Source organism: Lissotriton helveticus, chromosome 4_1, assembly GCF_964261635.1.
Source record: "Lissotriton helveticus chromosome 4_1, aLisHel1.1, whole genome shotgun sequence".
NCBI lineage: Eukaryota > Metazoa > Chordata > Amphibia > Caudata > Salamandridae > Lissotriton > Lissotriton helveticus.
This window is the reverse complement of record NC_136063.1, coordinates 74,439,563-74,467,279: the sequence shown is the minus strand read 5'-3', so window position 1 is coordinate 74,467,279 and position 27,717 is coordinate 74,439,563. Positions and strand designations below refer to the sequence as shown.

The window sequence follows — 27,717 nt, the reverse complement described above, 5'->3', positions numbered from 1 at the left end:
CTCTCCCGTCTAGATGGAGGCAACGCCCTGCTCACTGGCATCCGAGAGACCACACGCGCTCCCCGACAGACATCCTGTATGCAGCAGCACAGCTGGCTACGGGACTGAAGAAATCTGTCCAGATGACCCTTGTACTAAAGGATCTTCACTGGTGTCCTCTTCGCGCCTTCACCCCTTGGGGCGAGTGGAAATCGTCTAAAGGAAAAGGGTTCTAGACCACAGCGGGGTTCGATGATAGAAAGGTCTCCCACCTTCTAAAGGGAGTTTCATGACTGGGATTGAGAGAGGAGTATGAACAGGAGAAAGTAAACAATCTTTGCTGCCCTTAGTTAGGGGGGGTACAAAAGGGGGTGGTGATGGACGGAACTGGGGTGGCAGAGTGGGCTAAAGAACGGTGATGGATGAAACCCAGATCTTTTGACTGGGTGTGAGTGTTTGATTGGTTCAGATGCTCTGTCCATCACCACCCCCTTTTGTACCGCCCTTAGTTAGGGCAAATTTTTTAACCAAAACCACTTTGTTATTTGAACCCTACTTGAACCTGGTAAATAGGGCCTTTCATCGTTATTGACCAGGTTCCGTTTTAATTTGATCCACTTCACTCTGGGTGAGTTCCCCGTGTGGAGCACCCTCCCAATGTCACAACAATTCTGTAAAATATACTATGCACTTTATGATGTTCTGTGACTTTTTTAATGTAATCCGTAGGAAGTTTGTTATTCCTATATTGACTGGTAAAGGTTTTCTGCAAGTTAAACCTGCCCTACTTTACCTTCAAATGCTGAGTAACCCTAGGGATATTTTTGCTATTTCTAGCTTCCTTGTAGCCGCTATGCGAATTATACAAAAAAGATGTGTCAGACCAACAATTGTATAATTACCCAGCATATGACAGGAGTGTTTTTTATATTTTTGAATTTATACTATTTATGTAATTTTATGGTTATTGATCAATGTTTATGGATATATTGAAAATGTTTTAAATGTGGATTAGTCTATTGTTATCTAAATGTATGATGTACTTTTATGATTTTAATTAATCGAATAAAGTGGATTGATTGATACTGCTCTGTGAACGGTGGTGAGATAGGAGGGCTATAGAATGGCTTGTAGATTGGTGAGCTGATGGAAGCCCATCTTTATCAACCTTGGACTCGAGCATTAGGTTAGACATTCCTGCTCCACACCCGTTGTCTATTAAATCTCATCTTCAAAACATTAGTCTCGCTCCTACCCTTCTGCGGCTCTGAAAGGAGCCCGAGAACCAACCACATCTTCAAATGGCACCTTTACCATCTCTTGAAAGACTGCTCCTTTCATCACTAGTGATCTGCCCTTTCCCTTTCAGGCCCCTTACTGTCTCCACTCAGCATGTACTGAGCGTCCACCCTCTGATCTCCTCCCTACCCATTCCTTGTCCACCCTCCCACCTGTACCCCTACCCACCATGAGCTCTCCGTTCCTGTTTCACTCCATCTCTCTCTCCTCCTGATCCCTGTGCCTGTAATTAGGGTAATTCTGCTGCCTCCCTTAGACCTGCACAGAGATCCATTGTCAAAGCTATGTTTGAGCTCCAGCAGTACTAGAAATCAAAATGAACAGTGTAAGAAGACACAAAAGCAGATCGCCAGCAGGAAGAAGTGCATGAAGCACTGTTGGCGCCTGGATACCCTATCGGGTGATTAGCCGCGCTTAATAAATTCTGATTGATTGATTGATTGATTTTCTTAAACTTCCTTTCCACACGAATGGCTCACGCGAGGAGCTGATCACAGGTCACCACTGCGCTGGCCAGTTACAAGGAGCATAAAGGCCTTTACTCACTGGAAGAATTCAAGTTAAAAGATATTTTCAGGTTCTCAAGCAAAGCCTCAGGCTGAATGAAATCACATTTTTCTCTGACCTGTGCATTCACATAAACGGTGCAGTGGCTGCTGTCTGTTGTTTATCCTTGTTTACAGCATGCCTGAATTGTGCTGGAACAACCTCAGCTGTCTAACACACAGACAGTGTAGTATTGTAGTAGTAGAAATGTAGTATTATTGAGACTCAGTGTGGCGTGAGCTGTGCTGTCTCTTCGGGCACTCCCTCTAATGAGCGCTGTGAGCGGTTCACTGGGTGCACATCTTGTTGTGTGGATGAGATATGGGTTCTGTGCGATTGGTCAAAGTTCCTCTATACATCTCATAAGCTGCTGTGATCTATCTCTTTGACTATGTTTCCTCCTCACATGTTTTCTTCTGAGTTGTTGTGTGTTGGATTTAAGCATCCTGTACTGTGACAGTTTCTCTAACCCTCTCAATGCTTCTTTCTCCAGAGCGGGTGCTGCTCCGAGCTGCGGTTCCTGGAAGTGACCACAGAGATCAAGCAAGGAACAGATTACCTGGAGTTCTCCATCGAGGCCCTGCAGGCCGGATGCCCAAAGCTGCAGGTATTATATGTCTGTGAAGCTCTCGCCTCCCCCGGAGAAGGTCTCAGCAGGTTTCAGGAGCCACTATTTGTGGCACATCAGAGTGTACTGAGGAACATACCATTCTATGTAGGGCATGGCATTCATAAGGTCAAACCAAGCTGGGAGTAGTGCTCTGTTGGGAGGGGCGGTTCATGATTGGGGGTAACACATTTGGATTTAGACACTTTAAATTGAACAATTGCATGTTCTGTTTTTACACATTTCTGATGGATACTTCCACCTGCAGATTCCTCACCTTTAGAATATCTTCAAGTGCCAGACAAAATCTACAGCAGTGCTGGCACCCACCAGTAAGGGGGCACCCCGCAGCTCCGTGTTGACTTCATTCTGTCCAGAAGTGACAAACTGAGCCACATATAAGCACTAACTTGCACGCTGATGTTATTTCCACGTCTTCAAATGTGGGTTCAGAGCTCCACTTCCCTATTTCCTCATTGGCTGATGAAATTTTGTTTTTCTCTAAAACATTCTGCCAATTTGCAAAGGAGCTATGTCCTCTCCAAAATCTTCAGGATTTAAACCATTCCAGGACTGTCACAAACAAATGTCTGTGACAAACCCACACAAGGCAAGCGTTACATGTTTGGGCTTGGGACACGACTCCGAGTCATGTGAAGAATGTGCCCACATAAATCCGAAGATGATCCGGGAACGTGACGTGAAGCCGTTTGTCACTGAACACCCAACATAAAAACTGTGCAAGTCCTGCTCCTCTTGTACTCATTCCCACTCCTGAGGACATTCCTGCAACTGGTCCTCATGACGCCTGAAGTCTTTTGGTAAGTCCTAATCGAAGTTGAACCGAAAACACAGTAAAGCAAGGTGATACTCTTCCCCATCCAATTGCATTCTGTCTCCAGAGCGCTTGTGAGGTCATCAACGTACCATTCGGTCTCACTCCCAATCCACAGAGGATTCCACAATTGGTTCCCTTGCACCCCAAGTTCCCAGGGTCAGCAACAATTCCATGCCTTTAGGAAGGCTATACTGTTCATTGTTAGCACGTTTTCTATTCCATCTTTAGCGCCTTTGATCCAACAGGATCCAGAGGGACCTCCACTTGGGTTACCGCCAGCTTGATACCTACTCTAGGACCTTTCAGAGTCACATGGTTCGATTTTCTGACCCCTTGGCCCTAAGGACTCAGTCTATGTGCTGCCAGAGCCGGAATTCCAATTGGACTCTGCAACCGATACCCAACCCACTGAGCAATGTGTTATGTTTTGTCTCTCTGCTGATCCCTACAGGAGGCACCTGGTATGGAATATGTCTGTGTCATTGTTCTGGGTGGAATGAGAATGTGGGGAATGTTGGTGACCATCGGAGAGGACCAAGGAGCTGTTGGATGTTGCTCGCTGCCATGCCCATTAAACCACTGTAACACTCTACTTCCTGCCTGATTACCCAGGAGTAGAGTGTGAAACACGCCACAATGTTTGCATGAGAAGTGTTTCTTTTAACAATCAATCCCATAAGACGGGTCAGGGACAATAAGTGGTCACCTGAAGAAGATCGGGAACGACCGGCCCAAGACATCCTATGTGGGTGTGGATTGGGCCAGGAGAGTGTAGTACCAGGAATTTTTCGGCATGAGCATCTGTCCCCCGGTCAGGCTTCTGCTTTGGTAGTTAGTATCTTCTGTCGCAGCAGCAGGTCAGGGTTCTGCATCCGCGCCTGCGCAGTCTACATCTCCATGCATGGAGATTGATGAGCGTCAGTTGACTGCGTTCGTCCTCCTTCCTGAGATTGGAGATGTTGTCCTTGCTGCATAGTCCATGTACGCCAGGTGCTCGAACAGATCAGTCGCCTGGTGTGGTGTCCACAACACAGACCCATTACAAACCACGCAGTTGGATGTCCTATTGTTTGTTTTATCTTTGGAACATCAACAACTTGCAGTGGGCACCCTTCAAAGTTATTTGTTGTCCCTTATGGCCTTTTTGCATTTGCCAGACCAACCCTGCTTTTTAAAATCACCTGAGGTTTCTAAAAAGTTTTGTACACGTTTCCCCCTAAACCGTTTATAATGTCACAGTGTGATCTCAACTTAGTCCTGACTTTCCTTATGTGCACCCCCTTCATGCTTATTGCATCTTCTGAATCGTAAGTCTGTGTTCCTTGTGATTCCCTCAACTTATCACTCGAGTGAACTTCAGGCTCTCTCTGTGCATCCACTGTACCCTGCCTTTCCCTAGACAAAATGTTGTTGAGATCAAGGTATCCTTTTTGCAAAAAGCGGTGGCTCCTTTTCCTGTTGGGCAATCGGTTACCCTCCCAGAGTTCCTTGCTCCACCGCACCCCTCAAAAGAGGAGCAGAGATTTCATCTGATGGACCCCAAGAGAGCCTTGAGCTTTTACATCAATTGCACCTAAGACCATCCTCCGCACGATCCTCTTTTTGTGGGGTTTTGTCAGGCAAAGAAAGACAAAGCAGTGCAAACAAGCATTTACAATGCAACGGTTTCGCCTTTGCAAAAGTTAGAGCTATTGGCATTGTAAATGACAAAAATGTTATTTATGTGTTGGTTTTGAAAACAGATAAATAAATGGCATTGTAATTTACATTGCCAACAGCTTAATCTCTCGCAAATGTAAGACCTATTGTACCCTACTGGACGAGCTCAGCAGACAGCAATTACTACCACACACACACCCAGAGCCAGCCACACACACATCCAGAGCCACACACACACACACACCCAGAGCCACACACACCCAGAGCCACACACACCCAGAGCCACACACACACACACACCCAGAGCCACACACGCACACACACACACACACAGATCTACACACACACACACACCCAGATCTAAACACACACACACACCCAGAGCCACACACACACACCCAGAGCCACACACACACCCACACACCCAGAGCCACACACCCCCACACACCCAGAGCCACACACACACACACACACACACACACCCAGAGCCACACACACACACCTAGGAGAGCAAGCACAGCGAGGGGGCAGGGAAGCAAGCACAGCGAGGGGGCAGGGAAGCAAGCACAGCGAGCGGCCAATAGAAGTAAGAGGTTTCTCGAACTTTTTGGATGCTGGGCTAATTAACCTCTTCCATTACCTACAAATGGATGCCCCAGGGAACATGGATAGTATACCAGGCCGCAGGGATTTGGTTTTTCTCCATGCCATCTGCAAAATACAACTAGCCCATGTGATTGCTTAGTTATTGTAAACTGTCTCTGCCATGTTTTGTGGCTCTGTTAATCAGAAGTTCCCGGCTCCGGGTAGAGATATGAAGCCCCCTTGGCACTCGAGTTAAGATTTTTAAGCTTTTAGTCGTTCGGCCTAAACAATGTACCAATGTTGATATTTACTGATCGCCATCTGCATCCACCCCGTCTCTTCTTCATTTGCATCTCTGTGACACAGAGGTGCAAGCGTGTTCGAGTCTAGAAATGTCAACACTGGGGTATAAACGTGCGCTTGCCTTGCCTCGGGGAGCTCGACTCCACTTCTGATGGAGGGGGCTCCACATTCCGTTTTGCTCTGAGACTCGACCATTCTTAATCAATACTCTTTCAAACTCGACAAAACCTTCAGTCGGAGTTTTCTTTCACACACCAGAGTGACAGCAGGGAGGCATAATGGTCCCGCCCCTGGACTTCCGGCACCAGTGAAAGGACATGGAGCACCCGAGGCCAATTAAAGGGGTAAACACGTTCTGCTTCTGCCTTGCACACAAGTGGCAACGTGTTGCTTCAGTAGACATTTCTAGTAGGTATGCTGGATGCGAGCACCACCATGGGGGCTGTATGATGAAAATGCGTTGTCTGACTCAAGAGTACAAGCGCTGCCAATGCCACACATGTCTTTCCATGGTGAAAGGTTTTTTCATGTTTCAGCATTGCACACCTAGTAGATACCTGATGAGCAACAGCAGTGCAAGCTTCCCTTACATGCATAGAAGAGTCACAGCTTGGGTAGTAGTGGTAACACTGACACACACAGCAACACAACGTAGGCCATAGGATTCAAAATGGAGTCAAACACATCCCACTGTAGTGCAGGCAGTAGCTTCCCGCACAATGAACAGGCTCTCGTTATGCAATAGCAGCGCACACGTCTCTCGCATACACATAAGGTACAGAAAAGGTAGAAGCAGTAGTAGTGTAAAATCGGGGCTTTGCTCTTGACAACAGATTTGCAGGTAGCCTGAATAGAGGCATGTACCCCAGATGGGCGATACAAGAGATGGTTAATGGACGCTTTTCAGGGTGAGAGCTAGACAGGGAGCTGAGCAGCTTGAGAGGAGACTGAACCACTCACAGAAGTTGAAGCGGTTATAATAGAGGGGAGCCCACGTGAATGCAGTGCAGACCAGGGCTACCTGGGGGAAAAGCCTGGAGGATGCCCACTCATGGAGGTGTGGATGTGTCCGCCAACCCCATAACAGGACTGTAATACCCAACCTAAAAATCATATGTACCCTCTGTGCTGTCATTAATACAAGTTGGGTAAAGCTTAATTTTATAAAGTGTTTCCAGTCCATATTTCATTTAAAAGAAAACCATGTCTAGAGACTTTAATCTGTTTGCGTTTAACAACCAGTACTCGGTGGCTGCAGCATGCGAAGACTTCCATTTATTGTGGCTGGGCATTTTATCTAATGAAACAATGCCCTTTTGAAGGGCATTATCTGAATTATTTTAGGTAACACTTGCAACTTCTGAAACATTTCCTTCCCGCGCGTCCAAAATATGTAGTGCAGTCCAAGAATGAGCTGTTCCAGCCCCCTTTCGAAAGCAAGCAATATGCCCAAAACAGAAGTGCCTAGAAACACAAAGAGTGAGGTGCCCACGTTGCTCGCAGCAGCAAGCCTCCCGCTTCCCATACATGGAGCCGCTCGGCGAGACAGACAGCCAGGCAGGCAGTCTAACAACCCCCCCAACCCCCCGGTCACGAGACCGCATTCGGAGATACTCAGAAACTCCGGAATAAGAGGCCTCATCCCTCACTCTTCAGTGGGGTGCCCCTTCACACGGCCGAAGTACTTCCGGGAGACAGGCCACAAGAGGGGGTCAATATAAAAACATAGAAATGCGTGTACCCCAAAAAGCGCAGCCTGGCGGGCAGGAAGGAGTCCCTCGCGCGGCCATGCGTGCGCGCGGTCAGCTGTGTTTATCTCACCGAGCTATTCTCAGAGGCAGCATTCCAGCCTGACTAGAGCAGACTTTCCGAGAGCCATCAGTCTCAGGCTCCCTGACGGTGGGGAACGGGGGTGGGGAAAACACTACACATGAAATCGAATTTAACAGAGACAAGCAACGCCAGGCACTCGCGACCCGCCCGCCCCAGCTCGATGAAAAAAATGCTGGAAAATGCTGCTTACCTGCTCGCAAACATCCCGGCAACATAAATCGCGCAGCCCACTCCCGCAAAAGCCACGATGAACTGAACACAACATGCCGTCCCCCCCCAAAAAAAAAACACACGCCCACCGACGCAATGACGTTCTTAAAGGGGCGGAGAACAAAAAAATTGCCGGAACGCCCACGAATCTGCTGCCACAATTACGGACAGATCTCTCTTCCAATGGCTAGCCTCCATTTATGGAGCTAGCCAATGGAAGAGAGAGGCGGGACAAAGCCCCGTACTGGTAAACATAAGATTTCGCCTGCGTGTACACTGCTGCGCAGTGCTACGCCAGGCGAAACCTAAAAAGGACACTCTCACGGTGGATAGCACTCTACATCAGAATCTACCTGTTATTGACATTTGTCAGGCTGCGATGTGGGCATCCATACACACCTTCACAAAGCACTACTGCCTTCACAGCCGGGTTGAATGGGAAGGATGTCTTTACATTTGGTCCTCGAGAACCTTTTTGTCTGAACCTATTCCACAGAGCCTCCACCTGTTTTAGTTTCCATTCTAAATGCGAGTAGTCCACGGTTTGAAGTATACATCAGATGAAGTTACCTTCAGTAACTCTCAATCTGGTGGAGCACTGCTTTGTAAAAGTTTATGGATTCAGCCAGGTATCTGGGTATATTCAAAAAGTGGGAAATCTGCGGTTAGAAAGAGTATTCTTTGGAAAGAGCATTACAGAAGGTAAGTAACTTGTTCTTTAGGCAGACTTAAGTGATTTGCATAGGGTGTGTTTTATGCACCGGTATGCGAAGGAGGCACTACAGGTCCAGAGCAGGCTATGCCCAGAAATGCTGGTCAAGCCCTTGCCACCTCCCAACCTTGAGGTCAGACTGAGCAAAAACTAGCGTGGTCTTGAGAAGGGAATCCCCCTCTCACACATAGATACACTTTAGGGCGTGTAGACACATAGTCTAAAACACACTCCCACTAGTTAATTTACACTCACCCCCCTTTTTACTTAGGTCCTGAAGAAAGCCAGCTTAGTCATAAGGCACTGGCTGAAACATGTTGACCCATTGGATGTGAGAGGTCGTAACTCGCCTCTTACATCCCTCTGCCTTATTTTAACCGCTGACGGAGGCCCAGGTATTAAAGTCTAATTTCACCCTCGGGTACTGGGACCCCCGCCTAGCCGTTTTAACATCACTTTCTTAACTGTCTTCACTGCACACTCAGCAATATACCAGCTCCGCTGTAATCAGGCGTCGAAGCACACCCGGGGCACGCTAGGTGCCACTGGGTGGGCCCGATGAAGAAGCATGCCACCAACTAGGTTGGTGGGTGAGGGCTTTCTGAACACACTCACCAGGTGTTCCAACTCCGTGATGAAACATACCAGAGTCTTCTCCTTTTTTGTAATCTAAAATAAATATGAGCTAGTCTCTTTTTGATTAATTAACATGTGTTTTATGCATGTCTATGCATTCACAGAGAACAGGTTGGTTGTTTGAGAGTTCTTCCTATGTAAGCCAGGAGAGGAGCCACGTCCTCTGATTGATAATCATCTGTCTGCTGGATATGGTTCATGGGCTCATGTTAGATGTCTAATAGGTGTAAGACCTGAAGTCTGACGCCTCTCATAGCTCTGTCTGGAAATGGAAATGCAAATGTGTTTATAGAGCAGGCCCTCAGCCGAGCACCATAAAGTGTATGAGAAATGATTGAAGACCTTGTGTATACAAGTGGACATGAGGGTGAGAGGGGGGTTGGGCGGGAAAGAAAAGAACTTTATTAGATTGAAGCTGTTGACATGCGGAGCTGGACTCTAAATTATGGCGACTGAGGTGTTTCCTAAAGAGACCCCATGACCACCTCCTCGGATGGTCTCCCTATCACTTGCAAAAGTGCCACTCATTTCTCCTATCATCAGATATTGCTAAACACAGCGCCCCCCTGAGGTCACGGCACCCCCTCCACAGGTCAGCGCCCAGTGCAGTCGCACTGCCCTAAAGCCGGACCTGGGTACAATGCTATTTCAAACCCTCGGTGCAAACCTTGGATCAGGGCCCCTTCTGTAGGTTACCTTTTTGACACCTAACTCCACAGTGTCTCGCTTTCGGTGTTCTGTTGGCCTTCTGAGATGAGATTATTCTTTACAGAAGGAGGTGGTCCTGAGTAGCAGTGAGGCTTGTGTTTGTGTCCTCTGCCCTGGAAACCCCATTCTGTCTGGGATTTGAGTCTGATCAGAAATACTTTGGCATTTCTATCAAACTGATGACGTGGCATGCTACCTTCTTGACAGCAGGATTAGGGAGCCCCTGACACTTGGCTGAATAAAATTCAAATGTCTATATGAATAAGCTGTATTTCTCCTCATAAACCTGTACATATATGTCCATACAGACACCTTTTCTTGCCTGACATGTTGTACACTTTTCAATTATACTAGGCAGTGTGTCTCTGATTCCGTTCCAGCATGTACTCTTGAGTTGGAGCGGCCTCTCTTCAGCTCGAGTTTTCGCAGGGTTACAAAATTTTAAAAGTGTAGAACTAGGTCTGTGTTTTTCACCCCTGCTGAAAAGGAGCTCAGGGCCCTTCGCCAGTTCAGTTGTTAAATGTGTCCTCAAATGCCAAATCCTTCTTGAATCAGGCACCCAAGTCCTGCAGCAGTGAACTGTCCTGCAGAGGAGCTGTCTCAGGTGTCTCCCTCTATTGCTGCTAATGTTGTGTAATGAGCGGATCACCCGCTTGACCGGACCATGCCTATCCGTGTTTTAGTTAGATAGATGCTGGACATCATATATTGGACTTGTACCATCGATTACGAGTGAAGCGCCTTGAATGGGATGAAAGTCACCTCAACTCTTTCCCTATAGATGGGAACCTCCTTTTATGTGAAGGAAAGGAAAGCAGGCCAGGTTTATGGGTTTCCCAGACTGAGTTTTGCATGGGTGATTGTGTTTCTTAGCTTCAGGTTTGGTAGGATTTAGAAGGTATTGATTCAAGTGTAAGATGTGAGGAGGACCGTTGGTGGAAGGATGCTCAGGAGTAAGGAGTGTCCACCAGTGCTCCTCAGCCACAATAAACACTCTCTGCTTGTTGGAGTGAAGAGTGTTTACTTTGTAACAGTAAGATCAGGCTAGTGCATCGTAGATATGTGACTGATGGCTCTTCTAGACTAAGAGCACAAGTGTCCACTCTATGTAACGTGTACTGCTCTGCGTGGCTTCATGTTACCCAACAGGTGTGCATCAGGGCCTGCTTAACAATCCGTACAGAGCAGAGCTAATTGTTGTGTTTGGCTAATGAAAAATGATGATCTTGTATTTATTAGACAACAAACGGGGCTGTAGAAATGTGTGAGGCGTGTCTGAAGCTGCCAAAAACTCAACTCCCTTAATGCAGCAGTTGTGTTTATGCCTCTGTTTCAACCCACGCAGTAATGTAACCGTTGCTTCTTTTGGGGGTTGCTACCTTCCCTTTAGGTACTGCACTTGCTGAATGTGATCTGGTCGCCCAGGTCGCGTCCACGGAACATCCCTAGTGACTTGGGATTCCCAGAGCTGGAGGAGCTGTCTCTCGCCACCTCCTCTTTCTCCTTTGTTGGCGATGACGAGTGCCTGAGAATATTGCAGACGTCCACCAAGCTGCACGTGTTAGATCTACGCGGGTGTTATCGAGTGACTCCGAACAGCCTCCAACAACTGCCTTGTCCAGGTAAGTGGGCTCAACGAATCCCAAAACTGGTATATAAAGCACAAAGTTAAGCAGCGGGCCTAGTTCCCGGACTGTAGCGAATATATCAGCTTTTGCTCAAGTTTTGGTTTGCAGAGAGCAAAATCTTAGATGTATACTCCCCTTGTATATCTCATCAAGCCTCCCAACCTTCTATGTCCACCTCCATTGCACACAACTCCCCGCATTACAATAGGGATTACTATTTAAGAAGAAATCCCCTGGACGCTGAGCCTTTTCTTCCTAGGCAGCCCTTCGATGGAGTATGCTACCTATGTACATCACACCACAGATGTTTCAAAGTTTCAATTGCTGGGTCATAATGTTATACGCACCATTGTCATGGTTTCTTCGTATGCACTGTACAAGTAAAGAAGCCCACAGACAAATATTGTGGTATACAAGATGTATAATGTATTGTAACGTTGCTTCTCCCTCAGATCTGGAGAACTTGTACATGGGCTTGTACTGCAGCCCTAACAATGTGGGCTTGGCCAAGGAGGGAAGCCACCTCATCACCAGGAAGTGGCCGCACAGTCTGCGTGAATTGGACCTGATGGGTCAGGGCTTCTCCGAGCAGGACCTGGAGCTGGCCATTGCCACCTTGGAAAGCGATGGCAATATTCCGATGCTCCGCTCCCTCAACTTGGCAAGCACAAAGGTCACCTTGAAATCCGTCCGGTACGTCTGCACCACTGCTTGAAACCGAAGTAGGGATCAGGATGGAGTAATCGGGTGGATGGGATGGTGTGATCGGACAGGGCAGGAGACGAGTGTGAATCAACAAAGTTGAGCAGGAATGTCGAGACTGTGACCGAGATGAAAATGATTGTGACGTGTGTGAGATTGACTGCAGAATTTGCTTCCGCTGCTGTGCAGATCTGTCCTCAAGAAGGTTTTTGCTATGGCGAATCCCATTCTCGTTGCCAATTTATGTTATGGTGAGTGGATGATCAGACAGGTAGGACTTGTGCCACAAATGCTTTTATTCTGTAATTATAGTACAGTCGTAACAGAGCCATCGCTGTCGTCTCATCCGGACGTGCTCCAACTGACATTTAGTGGACTGCTCCGAAAACGAGGATTTTTGTAAAGCGCTGAAAACGATGGTGCACTAACCTCAGAGAGCTTTGGATCAGAAGCATAGAAGTGGGAATAGCGGACATCTTTTGAGTGATGGTATCACAGTGGAATCCATTGATCATTTACGCTGATAGGATGGTCAGAGATGCTTGGTAAAGAGCCAAAGGGTTAGGAATGAGTACATATGGGACGGAGATCAAACTAGGCATTGAGTAGGAGAGACTGAGAGTTCAATCTTTAAACTATATGCTGCATAGTGAGGGATGGCTTATGTCTGCTTGAGGAGATGGGTTTCTAGTGGACTGCTGAGCTTGAGGAAACCACACTCCTGTCATAGGCTCAAAGGTAGAGCTCACAGGGACGAGCCTTGCACATGAAGTGGCCTTCAGGTCGGCCGGCTGAGTAGTACTTGTGATTTGAGGACTTTAGGCATCAGGGCCCATAGTACTGATAGGGCGCACTGTCCTTGCTTGCGCCATGGTGCACCTTTGAACAGCCTATAGGTGCCGCTTGGCATCAGGGCCCATAGTACAAATAGGGTGCACTGTCCTTGCTTGCGCCATGGTGCACCTTTAAACAGCCTATAGGTGCCGCTTGGCATCAGGGCCCATAGTACAGATAGCGCGCACTGTCCTTGCTTGCGCCATGGCACACCTTTAAACAGCCTATAGGTGCCGCTTGGCATCAGGGCCCATAGTACTGATAGGGCGCACTGTCCTTGCTTGCGCCATGGCACACCTTTAAACAGCTTGTAGGTGCCGCTTGGCTATTTCTTATATTTTTCCTTCTGCTTGTAATGATATGTGAGCTGGTTCAAAAATCTTTCAACGTCAGCCAGGTTTGAAACTCAAAGCCATGCTCAGATTGACCTGAGTGCGTTAGAACTTTAAATGGATGTTCACCAGGATGTTTGTTTTCTGATAACCGGAGCTCACACATGGACTCCCTTCGGAAGAGTAGAGAGAGGGCCTTGCTTAATCCAATACAATTATTATATAAAAATAAAGTGGCAGAAAACGACATCTCATAAATTAAAAAGTGTACATTTGCCTGCTGCGATGGTCTGTTCTAGTTCACTATAACCCGTCCATGAGCAGAGCTCGCACCTGGCCTTGTGTGGAAGTATCGTCGGGGTGGTAATGATTCCCAAGTACCATCAGATATAGTAGTGCCTCCAGCTGGGTATCAGGGTCCAGGCACTATGTGAACATGTCTCGACCACTCTTATTACTGGCGGGGTGCCATCGTTTAACCACTCTGTATAACCCCTGGCAAAGGAGGGCAAAACAGCCCGGCTATATGTACTCCCACAGGTGTCAAGCTTAGCAGTTAGAACATACGGATATCTCTTACATACGGGGACCAATGACATCCCGGGTATTCATCCAGGCCCTTGTGGCTCACTGTCGCACAGGAGGTATTGTCCATCACCAGGGACAGGGACACCCCCTCCCTCCTGGCACTAACAACTCCAATGTTGTACATGTTCTCTGGGATGGTGTACAACAATAAGCTGTGTGGAATCCTGAGAGCTAGTGTGCGGCATCCTTTGCAAGCCCATAATGTACCCTTTAATAGGGCGCTCGCCTGCTGTGTTGCCTCCCACTGGGGTTGGTAGGGTGACCCACGTAGCACCACTCACAGCATAACCAGAAGTCCTTGTGTCTACATTCCCGTGACTTCAAATACTTTTCTGTGGCTTCACACTTCATGAAGCTTTGCTGGGACCAGGATGCCCGCTTCTGGTCCAGACTTGGTGAGTTCCAAACCGCCCAGCCCTTGGGCCCTGGAAGGTCCTGTCTGCCCTACTTGAGGGGTCCTGTGCGTGTTAGGGGTTCTGTCTATGAACCGTAGAGCAGTCTCATCCTTGGCACTCCAACGTAGATGGAGCAGAGTATTGTGTTCGTGAAGCACCGTGAGATGACTTTGACCGCCGTGTGTGACAGTTTCATGGATTTTGATTGGGGGTTTAGGTCAGTGCATCTCAGGCTGGTGTGCGTGGGTAGAGATCAGGGATTTAAAAAGCTAGAGATGACTCTACTAGAATGGGGTGAGGAAGTGGGGACAACATGCAAGTGCCCGCCATCTCAGCTACGCAGTTTATAGCTTGTCAGCGAGTCACTCTGGCGCCAAACGTGGAGAGACATGAGCAAATCCATATTACTGAGCGCGTGAAAACGAATGATGAGACGTACAGAAACAGTGTGCTGATGGAGTCTACAGCGAGGCATGGTGGGCGTCCGGCTACTGTCCCTCCAAACACTTCGGTACTCATCGCTAACATTTCACTTTTTGAATCAAGCGTGTACCAGTGCTGCTGCTGATAACACTCTTCGCAGCCACAGTTAGTAATATTACTACTACCCCTGCTGTTTTCAGTATTATGTCCCCTACTACTTTGAATACTACTTGTACTATTCATATTAGTACTGCTACTATCCATAATATTACTACTACTCCTGCCTTTTCTAATATTACTCCTGCTGCTTCTAGTACTACTGCTGCTACGTATAATACTACTGCTGCTATTAGTAGTACTCCTGCTATTTTCAGTGTTACGCCTCCTACTACTTCGAATTGTGCTTGCGCTATTCATAATACTTCTCCTACTCCAGAATGTACTGCTACTCTTACAGTTCCTGCTACTCTCATCACTCCTACAGCTACTAAAAATCCTACTATTTCTACTAGTTGTCCTACTACCCTTACCACTAGCCTTTTTTTTATTAATGTATTGATTTTAAATGCGAAATAACATTACAGTTCATTAACTTCTCCCATTCCCTGCTCCTGCCCCCCAAATAAGGAGAGAGATGTGAGTCACACCATATGCAAATAAATATAAATGCACGTATAACATTGGATCCCTTAAACAGCATAATTGGTACTATTGCACCAACTTACAGCAGATCAGCATCACAGACATGTCTAAAGAGTATTAATCCACTGTCCCCTCCACATCTTGTCTTACCACTATCCCTATTAATACCACTGCTCATAATACTTCTCCTTCTCATCCTCTTCCTACTATTACTAGAATCTGGTATAGAGAGTGTTAGAAAGGCGATCCCAGGGGAGACAGAAGATGTCTGACTGTCCGCCCCGAGACCCACCTCTCCGCATGGAATTGGCCGAGCGCCGTCGAGAGGCCTCCTTGGCGAGGCTCCTCTCCTACTATCGTAACAGCCGAGCAATCACACCACCACAGAGAGACACCACACGAGAGTAAATTTAAGAGTCTTTATATAAAGAATAAAGGCAAGTTTCGCAGCAATATGTACAGGGGGATCGTGAGATCCTCAAAAAGTCTCAGTATCAGGGGAAGGGGGTAGCGGGACAGTCTTGGTACCAACTGGTACTAGGATACCCTGTGCACAACTCTCAATCCTCGAGCTGGGGGGTGCAAGGAGCCGCGACGTCGTCAGCAGGGCTCCGAGGATGGTTCAGCTGGGTCGGGCCGCGACAGCGTCAGCAGGGCTCCGAAGATGGTTCAACTTGGTCGAGCCGCGACAGCGTCAGCAGGGCTCAGAGGAAGGTTCAGCTTGGTGGAGCCGCGACAGCGTCAGCAGGGCTCAGAGGATGGTTCAGCTTGGTGGAGCCGCGACAGCGTCAGCAGGACTCAGAGGATGGTTCAGCTTGGTGGAGCCGCGACAGCGTCAGCAGGGCTCAGAGGATGGTTCAGCTTGGTGGAGCCGCGACAGAGTCAGCAGGGCTCAGAGGATGGTTCAGCTTGGTGGAGCCGCGACAGCGTCGGCAGGGCTCAGAGGTTCCAGGTTCCAGGCACAAGAGTTCTTATCAGGATCAGCCGCGACGAGGTCAGCAGGGCTTCGACTCCCAGATACAACTAACTTCCTGATCCAGGGCTGGCCCGGATATAGGACTGGAGTCCTCTGATGTCCGGACCCTCTCGCCTGGGGGTCAGAGGGGCCGGGATGAAGGTGTCCAGACACCCAGCAGGGGGGTGGAGCCAGCGCCCAGGGAGGCCGGAGGGCGATCGATACCAGGCGTCCGGGGACAGCTGGAGGGCCATCGAAACTCCTCTCCTCCTTGATCCGTCAAGTGGCCACTTTACCACCTGGGTTGATCTTGGTGCCACGATGTCGGGGCTTCGCTGGGGCCGCGGCCGGGGTCGGGCCGAGGCCACGTGCTCGGGACGTGATGGGCCCAAGATGGAGTCGGGCCTGAAAGGGTGGCCCGGGGTGGTGACCGGACCTGCAGAGTTGGGGCGAGCCGGGTCCGCCGGGTTCCAGGGGGAGAGAGCCAGGGGTTGCCAGGGGGGGCGGCTCTCGTCGAGAGTTCGTTGAGGGTGGTGTCCGGGGGGCGACAGCGGGTCGATGGAGGGCCGATGTCGTCCAGGGCCCGCCATGCGGGAGGGGTAGGACCACGCCACGAGGCCGGGTCCAACAGAGAGCATGCTTGAAGAAATGTCCTGCCGCGTCCAGCAGAGCGCGCCACCGTAGGGAGAATAGATGAATTGGATGGTTTCTGGAACTGGTGTAGAACTTTGGTCTTTTCTGGCTGGTTCATGTGAGACTGCTCCACTGCTTAGGATTTAGACCGGAAGGCTGACTTTCCCATGCCTTTGAAGTTCCTTTGCTTGAAGGAATTCAAGGGGTCTAGCGCAAAGATCTGATGGGTGTATTAAGTGCTACTCTGCCTTTAATAAAGACCACACAGTGAACAGCTCTGTGCGCTGCAATGCACCTGACCTTTGATTCAGGGGCGAACCAATGATGGGCTCCCTACAGGCGCATCATTACCACCCCCACTTCAGCAGTTTAAGCAGGAGGTGGGTATCATTGGACAGTTGTGTGTGATATGAAACATTTATGTGTTTAACGCTCCTTTGACTTTTGTCGAAGACTCTGGTCTGCAAAGGTCATAAATAGATCTCATGCAGTGAAAGGAAATAAGGGAGGGAGGTTTGGAGAGAAGGAGAGATGGTGATAAAAGTGGAGCGAGGAGGTATGAATGTGGCGATAGATAGATAGAGAGGAGGATGGAGGGATGGATGTGGATAAGGATGGATGGAAGAAATATGGGGAGAAGGATGGATGAAGGGAGGGGGGGTGACTGGGTGGGTGGAGCGAAGGGTGGATGATGGATACATTGAGAAAATATTGAATCGATGTAGAGAAAAAAGTGATTCTTGGCAGGAGGAAAATGTACAATTTGTAGAATTCTCGTGGGAGTAATTTTCCAAACAACTTCAGGCTTGTTTACCTCACTCGCTCACTTGGAGCTATTTGGGACATGATTCAAATCTGATATACTGGGGTGAAAACTAAACATTTGAAGGGCCCGTGTGTCATTTATGCACATATTGAAGCGGAAGCCGCGAGACCAGATAAACCAGATACTATTAGTACAGAGACTGCCATATACAACTGGTCTCCAGCCTTACCCCGCTAGCGTACTTTTCTCTTAGTGTTCTGTGTGAAAGGATGCATCTTGGTGTCCTTGTGAAGGCCAGGACGGGGCATGGCCAGGTAAGTCAACCACCCTGTGGGGTCCCATGGCTTCCAATAGTTAGGGCAGGCAGCAGTCGCATCCTGCTGGACAAGCTTGCGACAAGGAGCCTGTGCACAAGGCTAAATGTGACACCTGGTGGAAGTGGCTGGTCCCCTTAGCAGGGGAGCCTCCCTTCTAGGCTCCTATCCTCAGAGTGGCAAACCTGGCAGCCTTCCTCAATGTAGGGGAGCCCTGGCGATAGAAGAAGAAAACTGGGAGTGGAGTATGAATTGAACCTAGTTCTTTCTATCCATCTCAAAGGCGATCGGTGATTGGAGGGTTGATTGAGTGCAGTACGCCTGCGCTGACTGGTCTGAGCACACCGGGGATGATTGGGCCTGGATCGACTGTGTAAGAGTGCTGCTTCCAGATGGCCTAATGCTGGATTCAGACAAGCTTTCAGCAGGTCTGTTTGAGGGGGCAGCTGGTGCCACTCTCTCAATAAGCAGGTGCTGTGATTTAACTTCTTGCATTGAGCTGTATCCTATGCCAAAAATATTAAACCCACCCATGAAGTGACTTAGGTAAGTCACTAAGCGCTAACACTGGAGTTTTCTTCAAAAATGTCTGGGGCCATTTCCTCATCTTCTAAAAAGACTCCTGACCTATTCCGTGTGATGAGGAATGATCTGCTGTCATTTACTGCTTTACTATGCTGTTGATGTGAGGGTGTTGTGCATGATTAACATCATTTTTCTAAGTAATTTATTTTTCCTTTTATTATTATGAATCATATTCTTATAATTGTGCTTGTTTTGAATGTGTGGCACCCTGAAGATACTTTGTAAAACAACCCTGGTGCATCAGACGATCAGACGAACTAGGATAATTCTTGTGGCATGGCTTGGGTTAACTGCACCTTGGTGATGAGTTTCCCCTCTCATTCCTAAGTAAAGAGTTTCTGTAATTCAGGCTGGGGGGGGTGATGGGGGAGGGAGTCTCTGTAATCACAGAGTTCTTCTTTTGAGGGGAGGTAGAGAAGGCAGTGTCATTTTTCCAATCTGGTTACCTCTAGTTTATTGTTGGACTAAGTAGATTGTGTATATCGGAAGAGAAGCTTTGTCTTCTGTGTTGACAAACTGAGATCAAATGTGACTTTAAGTCCTTCCTTGATCCGGGTTAGTTCGGCTTGATTTGGTGGGAGACTGGGTCTAGCCCCAAGCCTGGCGCAGCCCTCGCTGTAGTGCCTCTTCTTTTCAAATTTGATTCATTGCCCAGCACTCAGAGAGGAATAAGTCTGTATAAACATTAGGGTCCTGCTGGCACTGACCTTCTCACCTCTCTTTTCTCTAGAGATGTCATCCTTTCCTGTCCGCTTCTTACTTACCTCAACCTGACCTCATGCCGCTGCCTTCCACGTGGGATGAAAAGGGCATACAGTGGACAGCCGGACATCCAGCAGTTGCTGCAGAAACTGGTGTGTGGGGAAGAGGAACCTGAAGAGATGCAGAAGACCAAAAGAGGTGCCACCAGGACACGCTGAGCTGCTACTCTGCCAGAGCATGACTTGTAATGGTATGAGGCCTCCTCGCCTTTACTGTCGAAGGTGGACAATCTTCTCCTATACGGCAACCATGCCAACAGTGGAATGGAGACTTCTGCCGCAGGGTACATGACGGCCAAGGTGCAAACGTGCATGGTCCAGTCCATCCTGGTGGGCACATGGAGGGGTAGTGCGACGTGTTCTGCGTACACACGTAAGCATGAGTTGGGGCACTGAGAAGCAGTTTTTACTCAACCTGTGGAGTACCATCGTCTTGGTGTAAAACCCCTATAAATGCTAAGCCATTGGTACAAGCCACTTCCTGAATACTGATTGAATGTCTAACAAGCATACAGTTTTCAGGGATACAACTCTCCCACTGTGTCAGACATGTGCCTGTTTACAGTTCAGATTCTCTGGACACATAGAGAGAGAGCTACACAGTTTTTGGGAGCTGTTGATGAAAGTTTTATTGTTTTCGTAGAGATTCTGCATCTGATGTTGGATGTGACACACGTGACTAAGAACGGGGAGTCTAACAGATGATCCTTCAGCAACCCGCTGCCATCTAGACCAGAATGTAAACCCGAATAGAATTAAGGACAGCCTAATAGTGTCCATATTCTTCAGCTTGTTTTGTCATAGAAGGGGGCTGGTGAGTCTGTTTCTAAAGCTTCATATACCTTCATGCCGGAGTGCAGTTTTCACTGATTGATTGTCTGTGTTGACTTCTCATCTTCCTCAGATCATGCTTTACCAACTTTGCTTTGTTAATTATAGTCTTAAAGTTTGTAACATGTAAGCTTCTGTTTTATCTACTCCTGTTGGATGCTGCCTCAGCCTTGTGACAGGAAGACCCATATCCACAGTCCACATCTGGTGTCTGATGCTGCAACGCAGCAGGAAGACCCACATTCGGGCCCTAACCTAGAAAGAGGAATATCTACCTGGACCTGAGCTGATTCTTTCTCCGCCTTCAAACAGAAATACCCACCTCCAGCAATGGTATATAGACACGAAGGCCCACCACAGCCTAGTGCCTGGTATGATAATTTTCCAGCCTGTGTCAGAACAGTCCACCTCCAAGCTAGTTCCTGATCTCATGCTCTCTAGAGGCAGATGTCCAGCTTCCAGCCTGGAGACAGGAAGTCCTGTCTCCAGGCAAAAGACAGGAAGGGTGACCTCTCGCATAGACACAGAAGGCCCCACCTCCAACGTAGTGACAGGAAGGGTCATCTCTGGCCTAGAGATAGGAAGGGTCACCTCTGGCCTAGAGACAGGAAGGGTCACCTCTGGCCTAAAGACAGGAAGCGTCACCTCTGGCCTACAGACATAGAAAGTCCCACCTCAAACCTAGAGACAGTAAGGGGTACGTCCAACCTAGAGACAGGAAGGGTCACCTCCAACCTACAGACAAGAAGGGTCATTTGTGGCCTTGAGATAAAAAAAATCCCACCTCCAACCTAAAAACAGGATGGGTCACTTTTGGCCTAGAAACAGGAAGGGTCACCTCTGGCCTAGAGACAGGAAGGGACACCTCTGGCCTAGAGACAGGAAGGGTCACCTCTGGCCTAGAGACAGGAAGGGTCACCTCTGGCCTAAAGACAGGAAGCGTCACCTCTGGCCTAGAGACAGGAAGGGTCACCTCTGGCCTAGAGACAGGAAGGGTCACCTCTGGCCTAAAGACAGGAAGCGTCACCTCTGGCCTACAGACATAGAAAGTCCCACCTCCAACCTAGAGACAGTAAGGGGTACGTCCAACCTAGAGACAGGAAGGGGTACCTCCAACCTACAGACAAGAAGGGTCATTTGTGGCCTTGAGATAAAAAAAATCCCATCTCCAACCTAAAAACAGGATGGGTCACTTTTGGCCTAGAAACAGGAAGGGTCACCTCTGGCCTAGAGACAGGAAGGGTCACCTCTGGCCTAGAGACAGGAAGGGTCACCTCTGGCCTAGAGACAGGAAGGGTCATCTCTGGCCTAGAGACAGGAAGGGTCATCTCTGGCCTAGAGACAGGAAGGGTCATCTCCGGCCTAGAGACAGGAAGGGTCATCTCTGGCCTAGAGACAGGAAGGGTCACCTCCAGCTTAGAGACAGGAAGGGTCATCTCCGGCCTAGAGACAGGAAGGGTAACCGCTGGCCTAGAGACAGGGAGGGTCACCTCCAACCTAGAGACAGGAAGAGTCACCCCTGGCCTGGAGACAGAAAAGGTCACCTCTGGCCTTGAGACAGGGAGTACCACCTCCAACCTAGAGACAGGAAGGTTCACCTCCAACCTAGAGACAGGAAGGGTCACCTCCAACCTAGAGACAGGAAGGTTCACCTCCAACCTAGAGACAGGAAGGGTCACCTCCAACCTAGAGACAGGAAGGGTCACCTCTGGCCTAGAGACAGGAAGGGTCACCTCTGGCCTTGAGACAGGAAGGGTCACCACTGGCCTAGAGACAGGAAGGGTCACCCCTGGCCTAGAGACAGGAAGGGTCCCCTCTGGCCTAGAGACAGGAAGGGTCACCTCCAACCTGGAGACAGGAAGGGTCACCTCTGCCCTAGAGACAGGAAGGGTCACCTCTGCCCTAGAGACAGGAAGGGTCACCCCTGGCCTAGAGACAGGAAGGGTCACCTCTGCCCTAGAGACAGGAAGGGTCCCCTCTGGCCTAGAGACAGGAAGGGTCACCTCCAACCTGGAGACAGGAAGGGTCACCTCTGCCCTAGAGACAGGAAGGGTCACCTCCAACCTGGAGACAGGAAGGGTCACCTCTGGCCTAGAGACAGAAAGGGTCCACTCTGGCCTAGAGACAGGAAGGGTCATCTCCAACCTGGAGACAGGAAGGGTCACCTCCAACCTAGAGACAGGAAGGGTCACCGCTGGCCTAGAGACAGGAAGGGTCCACTCTGGCCTAGAGACAGGAAGGGTCCACTCTGGCCTAGAGACAGGAAGGGTCATCTCCAACCTGGAGACAGGAAGGGTCACCTCCAACCTAGAGACAGGAAGGGTCACCGCTGGCCTAGAGACAGGAAGGGTCCACTCTGGCCTAGAGACAGGAAGGGTCATCTCCAACCTGGAGACAGGAAGGGTCACCTCCAACCTAGAGACAGGAAGGGTCACCTCTGGCCTAGAGACAGGCAGTCCCATCTCCAGCCTAGTAATGGGAAGTGCCACCTCTGGCCTAGGGACAGGGGGGATGCCTCTGGCCTAGAGACAGGCAGTCCCATCTCCAGCCTGGAGACAGGAAGTGCCACCTCTGGCCTAGGGACAGGGGGGTCTGCCTCTGGCCTAGGGACAGGGGGGTCTGCCTCCAGCCTAGAGATGGAAGTACCACCTCTGGCCTAGAAACAGGGAGTCCTGTCTTTATCCCTGGGTTTGCACTCGAGCTACCTCTACCTAGAGTTTAGAAGTGCCATCTGTGTCCTAGAGACAGGAAGGGTCACCACTGGCCTAGAGACAGGAAGGTCACCACTGGCCTAGAGACAGGAAGGGTCACCACTGGCCTAAAGACAGGAAGGGTCACCTCTGGCCTTGAGACAGGGAGTACCACCTCCAACCTAGAGACAGGAAGGGTCACCTCCAACCTAGAGACAGGAAGGTTCACCTCCAACCTAGAGACAGGAAGGTTCACCTCCAACCTAGAGACAGGAAGGGTCACCTCTGGCCTAGAGACAGGAAGGTTCACCTCCAACCTAGAGACAGGAAGGGTCACCTCCAACCTAGAGACAGGAAGGGTCACCTCCAACCTAGAGACAGGAAGGGTCACCTCCAACCTAGAGACAGGAAGGGTCACCTCTGGCCTTGAGACAGGAAGGGTCACCTCCAACCTAGAGACAGGAAGGGTCACCTCCAACCTAAAGACAGGAAGGGTCACCCCTGGCCTAGTGACAGGAAGGGTCACCTCTGCCCTAGAGACAGGAAGGGTCACCCCTGGCCTAGAGACAGAAAGGGTCCACTCTGGCCTAGAGACAGGAAGGGTCACCCCTGGCCTAGAGACAGAAAGGGTCCACTCTGGCCTAGAGACAGGAAGGGTCATCTCCAACCTGGAGACAGGAAGGGTCATCTCCAACCTGGAGACAGGAAGGGTCACCTCCAACCTAGAGACAGGAAGGGTCACCGCTGGCCTAGAGACAGGAAGGGTCACCTCTGGCCTAGAGACAGGAAGGGTCACCTCCAACCTAAAGACAGGAAGGGTCACCCCTGGCCTAGACAGGAAGGGTCACCTCTGCCCTAGAGACAGGAAGGGTCACCCCTGGCCTAGAGACAGGAAGGGTCACCTCTGGCCTTGAGACAGGAAGGGTCACCTCTGGCCTAGAGACAGGAAGGTTCACCTCCAACCTAGAGACAGGAAGGGTCACCTCCAACCTCGAGACAGGAAGGGTCACCTCCAACCTAGAGACAGGAAGGGTCACCTCCAACCTAGAGACAGGAAGGGTCACCTCTGGCCTTGAGACAGGAAGGGTCACCTCCAACCTAGAGACAGGAAGGGTCACCTCCAACCTAAAGACAGGAAGGGTCACCCCTGGCCTAGAGACAGGAAGGGTCACCTCTGCCCTAGAGACAGGAAGGGTCACCCCTGGCCTAGAGACAGAAAGGGTCCACTCTGGCCTAGAGACAGGAAGGGTCACCCCTGGCCTAGAGACAGGAAGGGTCACCCCTGGCCTAGAGACAGGAAGGGTCACCTCTGGCCTTGAGACAGGGAGTACCACCTCCAACCTAGAGACAGGAAGGGTCACCTCCAACCAGGAGACAGGAAGGGTCACCTCTGGCCTAGAGACAGGAAGGGTCACCTCTGGCCTAGAGACAGGAAGGGTCACCTCCAACCTGGAGACAGGAAGGGTCACCTCCAACCTAGAGACAGGAAGGGTCACCGCTGGCCTAGAAACAGGAAGGGTCACCTCTGGCCTAGAGACAGGAAGGGTCACCTCTGGCCTAGAGACAGGAAGGGTCACCTCCAACCTGGAGACAGGAAGGGTCACCTCCAACCTAGAGACAGGAAGGGTCACCTCTGGCCTAGAGACAGGCAGTCCCATCTCCAGCCTAGTAATGGGAAGTGCCACCTGTGGCCTAGGGACAGGGGGGTCTGCCTCTGGCCTAGGGACAGGGGGGTCTGCCTCTGGCCTAGGGACAGGGGGTCTGCCTCTGGCCTAGGGACAGGGGGGTCTGCCTCCAGCCTAGAGATGGAAGTACCACCTCTGGCCTAGAAACAGGGAGTCCTGTCTTTATCCCTGGGTTTGCACTCGAGCTACCTCTACCTAGAGTCTAGAAGTGCCATCTGTGTCCTAGAGACAGGAAGGGTCACCACTGGCCTAGAGACAGGAAGGGTCACCACTGGCCTAAAGACAGGAAGGGTCACCACTGGCCTAGAGACAGGAAGGGTCACCACTGGCCTAGAGACAGGAAGGGTCACCACTGGCCTAAAGACAGGAAGGGTCACCACTGGCCTAAAGACAGGAAGGGTCACCACTGGCCTAAAGACAGGAAGGGTCACCACTGGCCTAGAGACAGGAAGGGTCACCACTGGCCTAAAGACAGGAAGGGTCACCACTGGCCTAGAGACAGGAAGGGTCACCACTGGCCTAGAGACAGGCAGTCCCATCTCCAGCCTAGTAATGGGATGTGCCACCTCTGGCCTAGGGACAGGCATTCCCACCTCCAGCCTAGAGATGGAAGTACCACCTCTGGCCTAGAGACAGGAAGTGCTGCCTCTGGCCTAGGGACAGGCAGTCCCACCTCTGGCTGAGAGATGGGACGTGCCACCTCTAACCTTGAGGCAGAGGCAGGCAGTCCCACCTCCATCCTAGAGATGGGAAGTGCCGCCTCGGGCCTAGAGACGTGAAGTGCCCCCTCTGACCTAGGGACAGGGGGGATGCCTCTGGCCTAGCGACAGGAAGTGCCCCCTCTGGCCTAGGGACAGGGGGATGCCTCTGGCCTAGCGACAGGGGGGTCTGCCTCCAGCCTAGAGACAGGAAGTGCCCCCTCTGGCCTAGGGACAGGGGGGATGCCTCTGGCCTAGCGACAGGGGGGTCTGCCTCTGGCCTAGAGACAGGAAGTGCCCCCTCTGGCCTAGGGACAGGGGCGATGCCTCTGGCCTAGCGACGGGGGGTCTGCCTCTGGCCTAGAGACAGGAAGTGCCCCCTCTGGCCTAGGGACAGGGGGGATGCCTCTGGCCTAGCGACAGGGGGGTCTGCCTCTGGCCTAGAGACAGGAAGTGCCCCCTCTGGCCTAGGGACAGGGGCGATGCCTCTGGCCTAGCGACGGGGGGTCTGCCTCTGGCCTAGAGACAGGAAGTGCCCCTTCTGGCCTAGGGACAGGGGCGATGCCTCTGGCCTAGCGACGGGGGGTCTGCCTCTGGCCTAGAGACAGGAAGTGCCCCCTCTGGCCTAGCGACAGGGGGGTCTGCCTCTGGCCTAGAGACAGGAAGTGCCCCCTCTGGCCTAGAGACAGGAAGTGCCTCCTCTGGCCTAGGGACAGGGGGGTCTGCCTCCAGCCTAGAGACAGGCAGTTTCACCTCCAGCCTAGAGATGGGAAGTGCCGCCTCTGGCCTAGAGACAGCCAGTCCCACCTCCAGCCTAGAGACTCGACCTAGAGTCTAGAAGGGCCACCTGTATCCTAGAGATTGTAGTTCACCGGTTCCTGTGCTTTGCTCGCTTCACTAGTCTGTGTCCTTGTTCCTCTGTAGATACAAGCTGCTGTCAAGCGCTTTGTTGCAGCTCTCTGGCCCCAATCTTGCTCTTGAAGAAACTCTTTTCAATGGCCCTGTGCCCCCGTCATCTTACGCACAAGCACCATGGAGTAGGGCCGCCCAGCTCTGGGGCCCTTAGGGATCCTTAGTACATCCCCATGTATACTTTTCGATGCATTGTATATAAATGGATCTTATGTGGATATCTTCAAAATGTTCCATGGATTGAGCCCTCCTGGACCTTTCTTGGACATCCATGTGATACCAGGTGACTCATTCAACATTTGCCAATTTTCTCTCTGCCTTTGTTCCTTACATTGTATATATTTAGTTTTTTTCAGAATATTTTGTCATTCATGTTTGTTATAATTGAATTTTTTGATTTTAATAAAATTGTTTTGTAAATACAACTGTGCCCTCTTTGTTATAAAGCATTGTTTGGACATTTGCCTGTGCTTTGTTCCTTCGGATCCGTGTCTGGTGTGAGTTCTGTTTTCAGGGGCCTGTGTGGCTGCTTCAAACCTCTGCATCAGCTCTACTCACTGTAGACAAGCGATTACTCATTGTAATGAAGATTACACTTTCGTAATCTGTACATGAATCCAAGAGGTAACACATTAGATTCCTTGCAGGACCCACTTAGCGTTTCATACTTCCAGGGTAGAAGATCTGATCGCTGGAGTATGACGGGTTGTTTCTGTTGTTTGCAGATCTGTGGTGTTTCATAACTGGGCAGCTGCCATTTTGTGGAGAGGCAAGATGACTCAGTAAGTCACATGCTCACTTATGGCATCTGCTATGACCTACTGTCAGAAGTTTAATGGCTTGCTTGCATTTCTGTTCAGGGAGGACCTGGCCTGGCAGTTCGGGCTGGACTCTTCCCATTGGAGCAGGGTCACATCTGGTTGCCCATGTGGTGAGTCCAGTATGAAGTGGCAGTGGGGCAAAGTGAGTACGACAGGTCGAGTGTTAGACTTTTACATCAGGCCATGGTCTCCTCAGTCTTAAATCCATCCTGGTTGATAATTGGATTACCGTTAAATCGAATAATATTAATTAATGTCCACCGCTGCATCCACTTCTCCTTCGAGAAAATCACCAACAAGGAGTCCCCAAAGCAGCTGGAACAAGGTCACCGAAGACCAGCTAATCACCACCCTCGCCTGAGACCGACCTACCGCCCACACCGACACAGCCGCCCGCAACCTCAGGCAATGGATCGACGACTGCGCCAACACCCTCACCCCGATCAAGAAACCTTCAAACAGACGCACCGACAGAAGGGGATGAAAACAATGGTCCGTGACCAATTTAACATGAATTCCATTCGATTATACACAGTCTGTGTTGTGTAAAACACTACAACACTGTTACTCAATATCCCAATGAAATTCCTCTTGCATGCACTTAAAT

The 27,717-nt window shown here is 50.1% G+C and overlaps 1 protein-coding gene across 2 annotated transcripts in view; it reads left to right on the top strand.

Annotated features, from left to right (window-relative positions):
- FBXL6 (F-box and leucine rich repeat protein 6) overlaps positions 1-26,714 on the top strand; it is a 138,610-nt gene extending 111,896 nt beyond the window's left edge. The window contains exons 7-15 of one of the 2 annotated variants that reach the window (XM_078686455.1): positions 2,318-2,431; positions 11,306-11,537; positions 11,996-12,236; positions 19,443-21,353; positions 21,488-23,162; positions 23,241-23,944; positions 25,024-25,262; positions 25,316-25,697; positions 25,986-26,714. In XM_078686455.1, coding sequence (XP_078542581.1) covers positions 2,318-2,431; positions 11,306-11,537; positions 11,996-12,236; positions 19,443-19,632 — 777 coding nt within the window. In that variant the 3' untranslated portion in view covers positions 19,633-21,353; positions 21,488-23,162; positions 23,241-23,944; ... (1 more) ...; positions 25,316-25,697; positions 25,986-26,714. Of the gene's footprint in view, positions 1-2,317; positions 2,432-11,305; positions 11,538-11,995; positions 12,237-19,442; positions 23,163-23,240; positions 23,945-25,023; positions 25,263-25,315; positions 25,698-25,985 lie in introns of both variants that reach the window. The other variant, XM_078686454.1, reaches the window with a different exon arrangement.
- The last annotated feature ends 1,003 nt before the right edge of the window (positions 26,715-27,717 follow it).